The 17,344-nt window shown below is 43.1% G+C and overlaps 2 protein-coding genes across 5 annotated transcripts in view; both read right to left on the bottom strand.

Moving 5' to 3' along the window:
- The window catches only part of LOC127605701 (uncharacterized), a 368,389-nt gene that overhangs the window by 104,557 nt on the left and 246,488 nt on the right, over positions 1–17,344 (bottom strand). The gene's annotated exons all lie outside the window — the stretch shown is intronic.
- The window catches only part of tut4 (terminal uridylyl transferase 4), a 113,434-nt gene that overhangs the window by 9,088 nt on the left and 87,002 nt on the right, over positions 1–17,344 (bottom strand). For all 4 annotated transcript variants that reach the window (XM_052073314.1, XM_052073312.1, XM_052073313.1 and 1 more), the window contains 7 exons: positions 12,785–12,898; positions 11,762–11,839; positions 11,481–11,664; positions 11,340–11,387; positions 11,041–11,123; positions 8,287–8,402; positions 298–452 (listed from right to left, as the gene is read on the bottom strand). In XM_052073314.1, the coding sequence (XP_051929274.1) occupies positions 298–452; positions 8,287–8,402; positions 11,041–11,123; positions 11,340–11,387; positions 11,481–11,664; positions 11,762–11,839; positions 12,785–12,898 (778 nt within the window). The remainder of the gene's footprint in view (positions 1–297; positions 453–8,286; positions 8,403–11,040; positions 11,124–11,339; positions 11,388–11,480; positions 11,665–11,761; positions 11,840–12,784; positions 12,899–17,344) is intronic.

Below are 17,344 nucleotides of genomic sequence, written 5' to 3' on the forward strand. Positions count from 1 at the left end.
GCGGTTGATTGTGAAAATAACATGTGAAATGATATAATGTGTTAGTCATTTCACACACAAGTTGCTTCAGAGTATAAATCGCACCCCCGGCCCAACTATGAAAAAAACCCTGTGATTTGCAATCCGGAAAAAACGGTAATGCACTTAAATTAATGGTTTGATTTCCCCTTTTTTTTAAAGTTTACTTTTTTATGGTCCCAAATTATTTAGACAAAACATTAATTTATTAGAAGCGAAAGAACACATTTTAATCAGGAGTGCTAATAACTATAGACTGTAGTATAGAGTGATGGTTACCTGGTGCCACGGCCGTCCTCTGCTTTAGATGGCGATACTCAGGGCAGTCTCTCCTTACATGACCAGTGTCCCCGCACTGAAAACAACGCCTATCTTTTTGCTCCCGCTCTTCATCTTTTACATCTTCATCTTTGTCATTTTCCTTCTTTTTCATTCTGATGAAAAATGAACAAACGCAATTATTAGATGCACTGGATCACAGGCCAGATTGATCTCGTCCGTAGTCTCTCCCTGAAAATGGAAATCGTTTCACTTATTGCAGTAGTGGTTAGAACATAACTCCCAAGTTAAATGCCAGAATGAGAGAAGGATTTTCTAAAACACTTTTCCAAAGCTTTCCTCAAAGTCAGAAGTTTATCAGTGTTTCATAATAGTACTTGGTACCATAGCCTTGACGATGACTTGGGTGAATAGTTTTGGCTATCATTCAACAAGCTTAGTACAAATGTTGCAGGAATTTCAGAATCATAATCAGAATCATCTTTATTGGCCAAGTATGTAGAACACACAAGGAATTTGTCTCCGGTATAACACGCTGCACTGGTATCATCGTAAACAACAAAATCATTGAACCATTTTAGAGTAACCAGTAGTTTTGTAGTACCATTTTGTGGTGCAAGAAGAGTGACTATGTTAGTGACTGTTTAAGGAGTTAATGGCTAGAGGGAAGAAGCTGTTTAAGTGTCTGCCTGAGGGGAGTGGCTGAAAAAGGTGGTGGACAGGGTGCGGGGGATCCAGGAGGATCTTCCGTGCCCTTGTCTTGATTCTTGCAGTGTGCAAGTCCTCAAAAGTGGGTAGGGCGGTGCAAACGATTTTTTCTGCCGTCCTAACTGTCCGTTGAAGTCGGATTTTGTCCTTTTTTGTGGCGGCCCCAAACCAAACCGTGATGGAAGAACACAGGATTGATTTGAGGACTGCCGTGTAGAACTGTCGTAGCACCTCCTGTGGCAGGCCATGCTTCCTCAGCAGCCTCAGGAAGTACATCCGCTGCCGGGCCCTTTTCAGATGGAGATGGTGTTGACTTCCCACTTCATGTCCTGGGAGACTGTGATTCCCAGGAACTTGAAGGTCTCGACCGTTGACACAGGGTAGTTGGATAGTGTGAGGGGCAACTGAGGAGAAGAATGTTTCCTGAAGTCCACGATCATCTCTACATTCTTGAGCGTGTTCAGCCTGAGGTTGTGTCGGCCGCACCAGAGCTCCAGCTGCTCCACTTGTTGGCGGTACGCAGACTCGTCGCCGTCTTTGATGAGACCGATGACCGTGGTGTCGTCTGCGAACTTTATGAGTTTGACAGCTGGATCAGTTGAGGTGCAATCGTTTGTGTAGAGAGAGAAGAGCAGTGGCGAGAGGACACATCCCTGTGGGGCTCCAGTGCTGGTGGTGCGTATTGATGATGTTGTTGCTCCCAGTCTCAACTGTTGTGTCTGTCCCGTCAGGAAGCTGAGGATCCACTGGCAGATCGTAGGGGACACACCGAGGTGGAGTAGTTTGGGGGTGAGGAGTTCCGGGATGATGGTGTTGAACGCAGAGCTGAAATCCACAAACAGAATCCTTGCGTAGGTCCCTGTGCTGTCGAGGTGCTTGAGGATGGAGTGCGGACCTATGTTGACTGCGTCTTCCACAGACCTGTTTGCCCGGTAGGCAAACTGGAGAGGGTCCAGCAGGGGTCCAGTTACGTTCTTTAGGTGGTTCAGCACAAGGCGTTCAAAGGACTTCATGACCACAGACGTCAGGGCGACAGGCCTATAGTCGTTCAGTTCCGATGTTGCCGATTTCTTGGGAACTGGGATGATGGTAGAATTTGGGCCAAGACAGAACTGGTGTTAATGAGACAAGTTTGGAAGCTGACTTGCACGCACATGCCTTATCTGGTCTGCCCATCGTCTACAATAGGACTGAGTTCATCTGGGCTTTGTGACGGCCACTCTAAAACATTGACTTTATTATCCATAAGCCACTTTGTAACCAGTCTGGCAGTATGATCTCCCCGTTGACCACGCGATGTTGTAGAGGCGTGTGAACCAGGACAGCCCCACAACATCCAGAGCTTTGAGGAACTCCGGGCGGATCTCATCCACCCCCGGGGCCTTGCCACCGAGGAGCTTTTTAACCACATCGGTGACTTCAACCACAGAGATAGGAGAGCCCACCTCAGGGTCCTCAGACTCTGCTTCCTCCAAGGAAGACATTTTGGTGGAGTTGAGATGGTCTTTGAAGTACCCTGCCCACCGACTCACAACGTCCCGAGTAGAGGTCAACAGCGCCCCATCCCCACTGTACACAGTGTTAGTCAAGTCAAGTCAAGTCAAGTCAACAGTATTTATAGAGCACTTTCAAACAGCCATCGCTGCATACAAAGTGCTGTACATGGAGCAATTTAACATGCACAATAAACAGTAAGACAAATCGGTAATAAAGGCGGAAGAAAGCACCAAAGAGTAAAATCAAGAACAAATCTAAGTCATGCTGAGTCAAATGCCAAAGAATACAAGTGAGCTTTGAGGAGGGCTTTGAAGATGGGCAGCGAGGAGGCTTGCCGAATGCTCAGTGGGAGGTCACTCCAGAGAGAGGGACCAGCAACAGAAAAGGCTCGATCCCCTCTGAGCCTCAGTTTAGTTCTTGGTACTTCTAATAATGTCTGGTCCACAGACCTGAGGCGCCGGGCAGGTGTGTAGGGGTCATTGCCAATTTGGAAGACATTTCACATTCAAGCTTCAACTTCCTGCCTGTTGCCTTCAGTTATTGATTCAGTATTTCCACAGAATGTTCTTTCCTCAGGATGCAAACTTTTATGAAGTGCAGCTGTCCCGACTGTAGCAAAACAACCAGACATCATGCTGCCAACACCCGGTATATCACAGTTGGAATGGTTTTCTCAGGCTTGCAAGCTTTGCCCTTTCACCTCAATCCATAAATGACGCTCACTATGGCCAAATAATGCAATTTTAATTTTGTCACACCACGGGACATGGTTCAAAAATCAAGGCGTTTGTCACTGTGTGCATTTTGTTTTGTTTCTGAGGCTTCTTCCTGGCTGAGTTGCCCTTCAGCCCATGTCCAGGATTTCCACGAGCGATATAAAAACCTGGGCGCCCCCCCCCCAGGCTTTTCCTGCCCCATTGAGACCCTTTTCTGCTCCCTCTACAACGAAAAATCCCCCTGTTGTGTAATACGAAATATTTTTCTCTGCCCTTGCCTCGCAACGATATTCACGACAATGAAAAACAAGCCTTCCGCAAAAGTCTAATCCAACCTCAGCCTACAGCGACTCCGACTGCTTAACTTGGAAACGGCAACAGCAAACACGAAAGTGGCTTAAACATGCGCTAGTAGTACAGGAAGTATTTGTTAGTTTCAGACGCAGCACGAACGTTGCATTGCTAAAATGGCTACAAAAACGGACCTTTGCAGACCAGGGAGTGAAGAAAAAAACTTAAATGCTTGAAGACAGGATAAAAGTTATAAAAATGAAAGATAGAGGAGGCAAAGTAAAAGACATGATGCAAGAAATTGAGTAAGTGCTTTCACTGACATCCATTTCTGAAGGATGATCAAAAATTTAGCAATTTCTTTCCGTTTTTCTTTAAAAAAGCCTTAAACCTATTAATTTTATCACCGAATTTTACAATTTTTGTTGAAATACCATTCCCTATTTTCTTACAGAATTGGTACTTTACACAAAACATGCGAAAGATGAAGTTTATTCAATGTACGCACTACTTGAAACTTTCACAGAAAAAACATCCCAAGATTGTTCACTATCCTTCCAAGTGAAAATTTGACATAGGCCTTTGTGCAATTCTGCTTCTGCATTCCTGGTGAGCACCAACATGTAACTTCAAATTTGCTGCTCAAAATCAAAACTAAAAAAGGAAACACATTCCCTGCCATATTTAAGATTTGTTCATTACTTGTGTTCATAAAATGTTGTGTAAATGTGACAAAAAGTTGTTGATTCTTACCTCATACAGTGAATAGTGAAGTCCCAAACTGTTTACAATATATGGGTTATGAATGCATTTTATCCTATAAAGTAGATGTCTATTTACAGTATATACAACTATGTACAGTTTCATGATATGAAATGTTTATTTTCTCTTAATTTTAAGCTTTTTAGCGAGAGCTAAAAGCTTGTTGGTCTTTTTAGCCAACTGTTCTTGTTTTTTCACATGCATGCAGGCTATCGAAAAGCGCTTGAGATGGAGTAGTTACTTTTCAGTAGAAATGTCTGTTTTTCCGGTGTTTCACCGAGGTTGCGTGACTCTATAGTTTTCCATCCTCTCGATCCGTACAGAATGACACACTGTACACAGAGCTAAATCAGCGACATCGAGCTTTTTCACGAAATCCGACACAAGCACAGACGATGGTTCCTCTTTACTGGTTCCTACTGGGGACACCATCAGCTTTCTATCGAACCAATCCCTTGTTTTTCACATCCGCATTTATCTGACACACTTGAGCTTCGTCACAAGTCTCGATAACATTCGGCATTTTGTTTAATACAGACTACATACACGAGCAATTTCAATACACTACATCCCTCGAGAGGTTTAGAAGGCAAACACGGATTGATTGTGATTCTGCATTTGCCGATATGGCGACCAATCACAACAAGTAAGACATTGGTTTTAGCCCATATATGAAGTAACAACAAACTAACGCTTTGCGAGAAAGAAACGGTATTCAAAATGGATGCTTGAAAACTTAATTTGTAAACATTACGAGTCCCGAGTCTGCCGAATACAAGTCTGGCAGCCCAGAAATAACACCAGACCCTAGCCCCCCCCCCCGCCCCCAAATTTTCTCAACGGATTTGGAACAATATAAAAAAGGTCAATTTTGACTGGAAGAAAAGCGGAATTCCGCCAAAACGCGAAAAATCTCATCCCTGCTATATGAAGTGTCAAATAAGTGTATGCTCATATTTATGCACTATTGGAATAAAAATAAAGAGTACACGTACGTGTGTGTGTGTGTGTGTGTGTGTGTGTGTGTACATCTGAGATAAATTTGCTATCGTGAAAAGTCGCCTGTTGTGAAAAATGTCTTGCTGCAAACATGATTTCACTGTACTTTCCACCTCCCGGACGAGAGCGCAACCAGCGCGGATTGTTGTCAGGTCTGGCGGGCGCCACAGGTGGCGGTGGGAATGTAAACAAAAGCGGGACAGCTCAGATGAGATGGCGAGTAAATGATAACCACTCAAATGCCGCTGATGAGCCTATGTGCCTCCGAAGCTAGATCCAAAACACACTAAACCAGGGGTGCCCAAACTTTTTGGATCGAAGATCTACTTTTCGTTCAACTAACCTCCCGGGATCTACCCTTACCGCCGCGCGCACGCGTACACCCGCACACACACACACGCGCACGCCATGATGAGAAACAGCCTGAAATGGAGGCATGCGACGCACTTTTGCAGCCTGTTAATTATCGTAGCTCACATGTACCGTTTTAAAGTGCTTCCCTGGGCCCTCCTAGATTCCTATTCTTTGCTCGTGCCCTCGGTGAATTGAACACGAAGCAAACTCTGAATGAGAATCATGACGATAAAAGATAGAGCGCAACAGCTCTGATCACAAGCTGCAATTGCAAACTGCTGAGCGCTAACAACTTCCGGTGATGTAATCACGCGCCACTGTAAATTTAACATTTACCTGTTTTATTTAATTTTTAAAATATTTTTATTGTGAAAATGAGACTGATAAGATTATTAGTGTGCAGTGTATATTAACACAAAAAATACATTACTGAGATGTACAAAGACACAAAAATGGCTGTTTTTTTTTCTTCTCGACACTCCTCGGATCTACTTGGGACCTGTCTTAGATCTACCGGTAGATCAGGATCTACCTAATGGGCACCCCTGCACTAAACTGATGATTTGGAAAAATAACTATTGGGAAATCACAAAGCTTAAGAATATTGTATTTTATTAATCACAAAAACCTGGGTCCATGCTCAGATTCCCCACGTTTCAGTGCAACTGTACTTTAGGATAACCACGGAACTTGAGTTTCATCGCCAGACGATGATGGATAGCAAACGGTATGACAAAACAGTAATTAATCCTTATTGGAATACAAATGGTCACAGGTTGTTGAAATGTAGCTGTGGTGAATGACAATTTTAATAAGTTGATTTTATTTAGATCCTTGAAAATGTCTTCACGTGAAAATGACTATTAACGTTAGGGGCCTAGGTCAGCACAGTGGACGACTGGTTAGCACGTACACCTTGTGAAGGTAAGCAGATCAGATATTGGATGGATGGATGTTTGGGGAAAGTTGCATATGTAAAAATATGTGTGAGCGTGCATGTATGTGTGCAATGCGCATTGTTTAAAGGTCACTGCAAAATAATCGTTTTCATTACAGCATTAATATTAAATATACAGTCATACCTCGATTTTCGACCATAATCCGTTCCAGAAGGCTGTTTGAAAACCAATTTGTTTGAAAACCGACACCACTTAAAAAAAAAAAAACTTTATTGAACACGTCTGCTCACAATGGAACGCTACACGAGGAAGCATCACTTTCTCGTGAAAGGAATGTGAGAGGAGTCAATTGGCGCATTCAAGTGCACTGAGTTTGGTCGAGAACTGATTTTCGGTCGTAATCCAAGACATTAAAACTCTAAATTTTTAGTCGAAAACCGATTTGGTCGAGAACGGAGACATTCGAAAAATAAGGTTTGACTGTATGTACATTAAAACACTCCTGCGTGCAGTCCTGCTGTAATGTTCCTGACAGATAGTACTGTATTGTGGTGTATATGTAGTGATGTTTGTTGAATGTTGTTGAAAATAAATGAGATGCATTTTCTAATTTAATTAAAATTGTTTCGATTCTTCCATTTATTTATTATTCTACATTTGACTGTGAATGTCCCATACCCTTGAGATTTGAAAGATAATAGCAATTAAAAAGATAAAGTACAAAGTATTTTATTGTTTTTCAGCAGACTTGGACAGATGTAGTATTAGCCATTTACTTTCTGCTGTATTTGAGAGTAGTCAAATTCCTTTTTGCAACCTTTAGCTTCGACCACAAGGGGGAATATCACTGTTTTGTTTGTTTTTGAAAATATCCAAAGAATTACAAACTAAAATAGAACATCGGGTCCTTAAAAAGTGCTTAGGTTAACATATCAAAAACAGTAAGAACAATTTTCTGAGCAATACAAGTACTCAACACTGAACTTGCTTCCAGATAATAAACAATAAATAAAACCGACCCTTAAATCACATTGCTGCAAGTTAGCACTAAGGAAATAACACTGTTCATGACAAACTAAAAGTGCTGAAATAAACATCAATCACTTCTAGTAGTCTACAGACTCAATTATGCCTCGTACATGGGGTGTTCTCGAGTTTCCCGAAGAGCTTTGCTATGTATGGCTTGGTCACTATATTGCTAACGCTTTTCGGTGCTAACATTAGCTGTGGCTGCAATCGCGACTGGGTGCTTTGCATGTGGGAGGCTAAACTTGAGCTGCTTCGGTGATAAGCAAACTCCTTACAAATTAGACACAACACTCTACCTTTATTAATCGTGACCTCAGGGTGTTTTTGGAATGTAAATTTTCCATTCATTGTGCCGAAAACTCCCACAATGCTGCTCCATTTTCACATCGCCACTCCTCACCTCTGCCCGTCCAATGGGAGCCAATCAGCTTCAGCTAAACAAGCCCCAACATAACAGCCAATCAATGACTGCTTCAGGCTGTGACTGACAGTTGTTTCCCCACCCTCAACAACTCAAACACAGGAAGCCAACACATAAAAAGGGCTATTAGAAAAAGGCAACCCACCTACAGAAACAATAAAGGCAGAGATAAAAAGTTAGATGAATGCGATTCAAAAAAATAACATGCAAAATGTGATTTAATTAATTGATCGCAATTAACGTGATAATTTGACAACTCTAGTTGTAGCATTTATTCTGGGTTTGTGAATGAGATTTACAGTCAAAGTCCTACCTGCGTCTCTTGGGACAGTCCTTCATGTAATGTCCAATCTTTCCACAGATCCTGCAGCACCTGTCATTTGGTGCCAATTCACCATCTGTTAGAACCTTCGCATCAAAGAAGTAGTCCTGCAGTAGGAAGTATGAAACAATTAAAATGTTTCATTTTAGGGATGCACAGTCACTGTCGGACAAATACTGTAACTATCGGACCGATATGGGGGGCGGGGGGGAAATGACGTCACATGCATCATGCAACAAAACTGGATCATTAACAACAGATGCATCAAATACACCAACAGTGGTCTGGTTACTGTCACTTAAAGAGCATCTCAGGCAGGGGTGGCCAACCAGTCAGAAACTAAGGCGCGCGCACACGCAAACGCAAACGCAAACGCACGCACACGCACACGCACACACGCACACACACACACACACACACGCGCGCGCGCGCGCGCACACACACACACACACACACACACGCGCGTCCGCATATGCAGATGATTCAGTTGTCATCTGATTGGTTACCCTGTTTGTCAATCATTAGCGCTAAGCACCGTTATTTGTGCATGAGCGGTGATTTAGTTGACATCTGATTGGTTGCCCTGTATGTCAATCAAGTAATGGGATTGATGATAGGCTGACGTAGTTAGTTCTGTGTATTTAAAGCCATTGTTTGAATCGCAGCGCTCGACCCGACCCGTGTACACACATAATATATGATATATAATGTGTGTACACATTAAGGGTGTGGAAAATAATCGATATTAATCGATACATCTATGTGCACGTGCGCGATGCGAGTGCATCGGCTCATTCACTGGGTACGACGCGATTGACGGGTGAAATCGAGATTCATCACGATGCATTGGTGGGTATCGGTAAAATCCGATTCAAGCGCCGTTTTATTCATGTTAAACGTCACCTGATAGCCCTTTCCTAGGTGCAATGAATGCACCATCATTATTTTATGTTGAATACGGACGGTAGCCGAGCGTCACATACAGTCCAGTACACAGCTAGCAAAACACTATTGAAGTTCGCGCAAGCAGCAGCGAGGAAACTACTGTATTTAATGCTTCCGCAACATTCAGATCTTATGTTTGGAAATACTACGGCTTCGAAAAGAAAGATGGAAAGCTTGATAAAACCTCGGTAATTTGCAAAGAATGTCGCACTACGAAACCATACAACGGCAGCGCCACAAATATGCAGACCACTTAAAACGATGGCACCACATCACCGACAAGGTTCCCGCCCCCCACCATCCAGTTCATCGTTGGACACCGGAGAAACTTGGCAAACCAGGTCAGGATCAGAAAAAAAATCGCCTCTTATTTTGGGGGTCCCCTTGCAGCTCTGTGACCGCGCAAGGAAAACTATATATGGATGACTCTTTTGGACATTTCATTTTGACACTCAGTGAGAGTGGTCTGTGTACGCTACAATACACTCAGCAGCTTTGAGGCTGTGACTGCCACATTTTTTCAATTCTATTTTTTTTCTGTCCTATGGAGATGGATATTTCATATAAGACACTCAGTGAGTAGTCTGTTTGTGTTTACACTACAGCAACAGCTGTGAGTCTCAGGTGCCAAATTGTTTACATTTTCTTTGCACAAAACCCAATTGTGAAAGGGCTTAAATAAGTTGTTTTACACGTTCTACTGTTTATAAGGAATAAAGTGGTCTACTTTTTGCAATAGCATACTGAATTCCATCTTTTTTAAAACTTTTTTTCTTTGCGTATTTGCATCATGTTTAATTCACAACAAATTGCACTGTATCGTATCGGATCGCATTGATTTGAACTAAATGTGTATCGCATCGTATAACATCGTGAAGACGGTGAAACATATCGCATCGTGTCGCCAGAAAATTCCATGTATCGTTTAAGTATCGCATCGCTGGTAGTGCATCGAGATGTGTATCGAATCGTCCTCAGTGCTGAGATTCACATCCCTAGTACACATGCGCGCGCGCACACGCACACACCTGGCCGATCACGCATGAATTAGTTTACAAAAAACGCTCATCAAATAGCTCAATATTCAATGATTAATCTTCCTTTTGTGTGCACACATGCACCCTTTGTGGCTTTCGTTCTTACCAAAATTTCGAAATCTCAGAGATATGGCGAGGCCATGAGAATGCGAGGCGAGGGTATTACTGTTATGGCGACGCCACTCAAGGTAAGCGAGCCTCAGCAGTAGATAGTTCGCCGCTCTCTGCTGTGCGTGCTTCAGCGTGAACCTGTACGCAAGCGCGTCTTTTGATTTCAACCAATCAGCGCCGACGCAACGTCACACACCCGACGTCACACACAACAACAGCTAAGCTAAGCTAGCCGAGACGACACTCGAAGTCGGACGGACACGTTTTTCTGCCAATCTGTGTGTTTTCCTTTTTGTCCAAATATATTTTTACGAAAACTCTCTTGCCCCCTTGTGTCTTTTATCCTTTCCACTGGGGTTTAGCAAGTGTGTTTATAAAGAGACGAAAATCTCTTTACTGTTACTAATGTTAGTGTCTCAACATGGCTACGCTCGTGAAAGCAAAACAACTAACTCAAATGCATCTTCGTTCAATGTTGTCAACTAATATCCGGATTAATTTGAGGAAATTTTTCTTCAATTCTCGGGAGGGATTTTCATAAAAATTTGAAAAACCCGGAATTCCGGGAAAATCCGGAGAACTTTCATCTCTGATTACTTTAAGCAGTAAAATCTGTGGTATCATGCACTTGAAACTGTAGAGTTTGCCATACCGCTTCAGTACCAGGGGCCGGGTAGAAGGGAGTTCCAAACAGCTTTCGCCCATTTATGAAAGCCTTCATGATAAAGTTTGTCACTGTAGGAGAAAACAGATGTTTCAAAAGAAGGTAATAAATATGCTATTATTATATCCATTTGTAACAACTTGCGGGAGCAGTTTATCACCTCAAAGAATTTGGTAGGTTTATCAGGAGAAAATTAGTAACTCAACTGAGCTAATCATAAAATGACTAAAAGTACTGGTTTAATGAGCTAATCTTTAAATGTTTTATTAAGGGGTAAAAATACGTACTTTTGCGAGAAACTCCAGCACCAAGATTATGACTCAAATCAAAAGGATCTGAGAGTAAAAAAAAGGCAAGTAGTTGAAAACCGGTTGCAAAACTATTTTAAACATGTTATACTAGCTAAACAGCCATTTTCAAAAGTGCACCTTCAATTGCAATGCATTTGCTCGTCCACTGTTTTTCAAAGGTAGTGAGACGTTTCTTTTGGCGGATGCTGATGACGTGCTCTTTGAAGTCAAACTCTTCGGTGTAGAAGCGCAGGAGGCCCAACCAGAGCTCACCCACAGATTCTGTGTTAAGCTCCACCTGAGTATTACGCTGCCGCAGGCGCTGCATGGATAGAAATAACAAATGCCACATGAAATTTAAGGGAACATTTTTCGGGAGGTTTTTGCACCCCGAGTTCAAAAGCTAAATAAAGTCTCACCAAATCTTCAAGGTCATCGAAGAAGTAGGCATTCCAACCATCTACTCTTCTCTGTGGAACACTTGTTCCGTTGAAGATCTATAGAGATATAGACAATGGGTTTGAAAATATTCAACCAGAATGCTAAGTCTTCATCTGCACCTTAGTAACCAATTCCTTAAAACTAAGGAGTTGGTTGTGGATTTCTGCAGGAAACAGTCCTCACCAGCACCGATGAACATCCATGGTACAGACATAGAGAGGGTGACCTCCAACAAGTACCTAGGTGTTCTTCTGGTTAGGGTTAGGGTTACAACAAACTGGACTGGTCTACGAACACGGACACCCTGATTAGGAAATGACAGAGCCAACTCTTCCTACCTAGGAAACTGAGGTCTTTTGGGGTTCAGGGGTCACTCCTTAAGACTTTCTATAACTCGGTGGTGGCCTCGGCCATCCATTATGGCATTGTCTGCTGGTCAGGCAGCATCTCGGCCCGGGACAGAAAGCGACTGGTCAGGAAGGCCAGTTCTGTCCTGGGCTGCTCCCTCGACACTCTGGAGGAGGTGGGCAACAGGAGGACCCTAAGCTAAAAGCTATGATGGACAGTCCCTCCCACACCCTCCAGCCCGACCTGACAGCACTAGGTAGCTCCTTCAGCCAGAGACTGTTACACCCGCGTTGCAAGAAGGGGAGATACCGCCCCTCGTTCCTACCGATTGCTGTCAGGCTGCTGAATAATAATAATAATTAAATGATGTGAAAAACAATTGTAAATAGCACTGCAACTTACCGACTGCTGTCAGGCTGCTGAATAAAAATAATAATAATAATAATTAAATGATGTGAAAAACAATTTTAAATAGCACTGCGACTTATCCATTTAGTTTTGATATTGCACTTAATTGAACAGTGTTTGTTTTTTTTCTTCTTTCTTCTTTTTACCCACAATCTTGCTGCTGTAGACTGTAAATTTCACCCAGTGTGGGACAAATAAAGGATCTCTTAAGTTCCCTGTACATTTAATTGGTATCGGTAATTTACCTCCTGCAGGACTGGGATGACTGGAGGCTGCCTCTGTTGTAGAAAGTAAAGCACCATCAGGATGTATGCATAGGATGAGAGACTCCCTCTGGATGCATCTCCAATGTCACAGCGCTGTGAGTACAAAGTTACACATGAGCGAAGGGTCTGACATGCATTTGACATGTTATTAAAATACCTGGCAGCAATGCAGGTGATTCGCCCAGCCCTACTCAGCACAGTATGTTTAAAAAGATGTTTCTTTATACAGTGGTACCTACTTACAAACGTCTCTTCATACGAAATTTTCAAGTTACGAAACAACTCAACAGGAAAATATTGCCTCTTGTTTCGAAAGAAATTTCAAGACACGAAAGTTAAAAATACAGTATGGGCTGCTTGTCACAGCTCTGAGTTTCCTGAATGCAACATACTTGGGAGCTGCTCTGGCATTTATTTAGCATTGTCCTGGCATACCATTAGCTAAGAGGAACCTCTACCGAATGTGTCTATGTGTTTACAAAGGCCAAAATGTAGTTTCTAAATGCCAATTTAATTTAAACCTACCTGCCCCTATGTGTAAAACTACCTGCCCCCTGAACCTAATCTAATGTGGCTGTTCCACCCTTGGTAGCAATAACTGAAATCAAGTGTTTGCGACAATTGGTAATCAGTCTTTTATATGACTGTTTCTGAATTTTGGCCGATTCTTGATGCAGAATTTCTTTAACACTGCCGTAGTGGAAGTTTTTTTTGGCATGAACTGCCCATTAAGGTCACACCACAGCACACAGCACCTCTACTGGATTCAAATCGAGACTTGGACTTGGCCACTCCAAAACCTTAATCTATTTATTTATTTTAAGCCATTCAGAGGTGAACTTGCTGATGTGTTTCAGATTGTTGTCCTGCTGCATAATCTAAAAGCACTTGAGTTTGAGAGCGCAAACTGATGGTCAGACCGTTCTCCTCCAGGATTTTCTGGTAGACAACCGAATTCACTGTCCCATCAATCACAGCAAGTTGTCCTGGTTAGAGGTAAGATCGGGCGGCCCGAGCATGACCTGAACCTAAAATGTCAATCATTGCTTCGGGTTCGGGTCGGGCCGGGCCTCTCTCTTGCTGAGTTTTTTGTTTTAGTTTCGAGGCCGTGAATAGTTTTGGCAACGAGAGACCGTGGTTCGTAAAAAAAAAAAAAAAAAAAAAAAAAAAAAAAAAATCACCTCATCACAACACATACTGTACTAAACGCATGCAATGACAATTCAAAGAACTCCTTCCAGTCTTTGTCTATTATCCACTCGTCATTGTTCTTCTATGTCTCTCTGCTTCTCTCTCTTAAAGTGCACGCTAGATTCAGCGTACTGCTGCTGTGGTTTATGGCCCAATTTTCAACCCGTCAAAATGACGGACGTCCTTAATTTTTTTCGTCAACTCTTAAAAAAAAAATCCGTCAATGATGGAAAATTGTTGGTTAATGTACCCTCTGCAGAAACAGAAATATAAAAGATGGAAATTTTTATACAGTCTTGTTTAGATTTTGTTACAAAAGACAGGCTTTAATTTGTTATCAGAAAGCACCCCTCCTCCTCCTGAGTCCTCACAAACAAAATATGACATTTTGGGTTTGCTTCAGGCTCGGGCCTGCAAATGAAGGTAATTGGTCGGGCTCGGGCCGGGTCGGGCTTTAATACCCGTAGGTCGGGTTGGGCTGTTTTTTTTATCCCAATCTTACCTCTAGCCCTGGTCCTGATCGAGAAGCGCATCCCCAGACCAAATTGCCACCTCCATGCTTCACTGTTGACATTATGTTCTTTTTATCAAATGATGTGCCATTTTTACGCCAGATCTGACGGGCCTTGCATCTTCCAAAAAGTTACATTTTAGTCGACAGAATATTTTTCCAAAAGTCTTGGGTCGTCTCTATGTGACTTGTGTGGTTTGATGAACTGAAAACTATGTGTAATAAATATGCAAAGAACAGAGAGATCAGGAAGGGAGTAAATACTTTTACACGGCACTGTAACTTGGGTGAACATAATACAGTGCACTCTGCTTAATAGAACACCGGTTAATAGAGTAATCCGCTTAATAGAGCAAAAGGCTCCGGAACGGATTTGCCTAATGGAATTTCCTATAAAGATACTCCGCTTAGTAGAACAGATCTCCGCTTAATAGAACAGGCCGTAAGCAATGAACATTGTAAACTAGTGGTTTTCGAAGTGTAGCTATCGCGATACTGTACCACTATCGCGAGAAAACGCGGTAGTTCTAGCCGTATACAGTTACAGGTAGCACGCGTCACTCCACACATAGACACACGCACGTCACAATGGCTTCAACTTCATTCAAGAGACGAGGGCTATCACCTGCGGATAAGAAGGACATACTCAGACGATACGATGCATTGCCGGATTCTCAGAAGGTACGCCCGCGGTTTCCAGGACTTCCCTCTTATCCAGCGCATTGAGAGGGAAGTCAACCGCAAAATTACGGACTCCTGTTTCCAGACAAAAGTAACGAATTTTTTCTCGTGATTTGAGATGTTTGACTGAAGTTGATTAAAGTTGTTGTTTTGTTGTTTGATTAAAGATATGGACGTCAACAGTCGAAATATCTCTTCTAACTCGTCAGCAGGGGTTTTTCTGCGTGCATAACTTGGTCGTCGACGTGTCTGAAGGTGTACCTAATAAAGTGTCTCCGGTTAATAGAAACCCCGCTTAGTAGAACAGAAGCGCTTCGGCCCAATGGTGTTCTATTAAGCGGAGTGCACTGTAATAAAACTAATAAATATTCAGTATTCGTTCAATTCAATTCAATATTCTAATTCAGCTGAATTAGGCAGCTTTTATTTACTTCGACAACCATAAAGAGTTCATAAATATTGTTGAGCAATGACAAGCTTAATGTTCGATTTTATTTGTTTAAAGTTGCAGAGCTGCATAGACAGTTATCATTGAAATCAGAATCTACATCTATCACGGCGACTCTTGCACTAATGTTCAACACCCCTTCTGTATTTCGTTGTTGGTGGTGCCTTGAGAGGTGCTAAATGAATCCAACATAGTATTAAAATAAATCATAATACCATGACATGTACTTATGTGTTGTGAACTGATCTGTGTTTCTTTTCCACATGGGGAAGTCAACATACAATGCTTTTACGACATCTGGGTTCAGCGTTGGTATTGTACCCCGTCTATCACCAAAGTCTCTTGGAGAATATTCCAATCCTTGGAATGCACTCTCCTGTCAGAGGAAGACATAACCGTGCAGGGACTACACTGGCACCAAGCCAAGTCTTCCCGCCCTTGTCTTCCGTTTCCACCGAAATAACTCTTTCTTGGGGCTGCTGCACATTTTCAGCATTGGTAAACACTAATTTGACACCAGTTTGAACGAGTAAGGGTGAATAGCACCTGCAAAAAGCCATTGCTACCTTACCTGTAATCTGTCTGTCACGTAACAAGGTGGTGGTGGACCCCAAAAAGCAGGCAAGAGGGAGGAGCGGGGTGTATTTGAAGGATTGTATTTAAAACAAAGAAAACTAAATCCAAAACACACAAAGTCCAAAGTATCAAACAAAAACCATGACTAAATCTAAAACAATGAACTAAACATGACAGAAAACAAGAGCAAACAGCAACACACATGACAGTAGCGATAAGCAACAATGACCCAACACCAAGTGTTCGGGCAGGAGTCCTTTTATACTGTACAACTAATTACCAAATGACCAACAGGTGTGCAGCTGCCGGGGGAGCCCTACAGTGCCACCTGTTGGTCCCTACACCAAATCATGACAGTACCCCTCCCTCAAGGGACGGATCCCAGACGTCCCAAAGTTGTCCAAAAGCTTGCCTTGCCGGGGAACATGAACTAAAAGCGACGGCAATCCTTGCCTCGCCGCAAAACGGGAACAAACGCGACGGCGACCTTGGCCTCGCCGAAATACAGGAACGATAAGCGACGGTGACCTTCACATCGCCAGGGAACAGGAACAAAAGCAACGGCAATCCTTTTGGCTGGGCGTGGCCTGACGTGGATGGAGCTCGACGTAACGGGGGTCATGGAACAGCCGGACGTGAACAGGGGCTCGACCTGACGTGGGCGTGGACGTGAATGTGAATCAACTCCAGACACGTGACGAGCCTCGGGTCAACGTAGACGCGGACGGGGCTCGGCCCACAGTCGACGCGGCTTGACGAGACGAAACAGGACAGCCGCATCACCAGCGCTGCCTGAAAGGGGAAAGGGGTGTCGGCCGCAGACGTGCTCCACCAGGCACATGGCAGAACAGGGACCAATCCTTAGTACCTGCGGGGTCCAGGTGGTTGGGTCATTCTGTCACGTAGCAAGGTGCTGGTGGACCCCAAAAAGCAGGCAGGAGGGAGGAGCGGCGTGTATTTGAAGAATTGTATTTAAAACAAAGAAAACAAAATCCAAAAAGACACAAAGTCCAAAGTATCAAACAAAAACCATGACTAAATCTAAAACTAGTGATGGGTCCAGCAACACCGATGCATTGACACATGCGCCGGGCTCACAGAGCAAACCACGTGGCGATGCATGTGCTGCTTC

The sequence above is a fragment of the Hippocampus zosterae genome, chromosome 8, assembly GCF_025434085.1.
Source record: "Hippocampus zosterae strain Florida chromosome 8, ASM2543408v3, whole genome shotgun sequence".
Taxonomy (NCBI): Eukaryota; Metazoa; Chordata; class Actinopteri; order Syngnathiformes; family Syngnathidae; genus Hippocampus; species Hippocampus zosterae.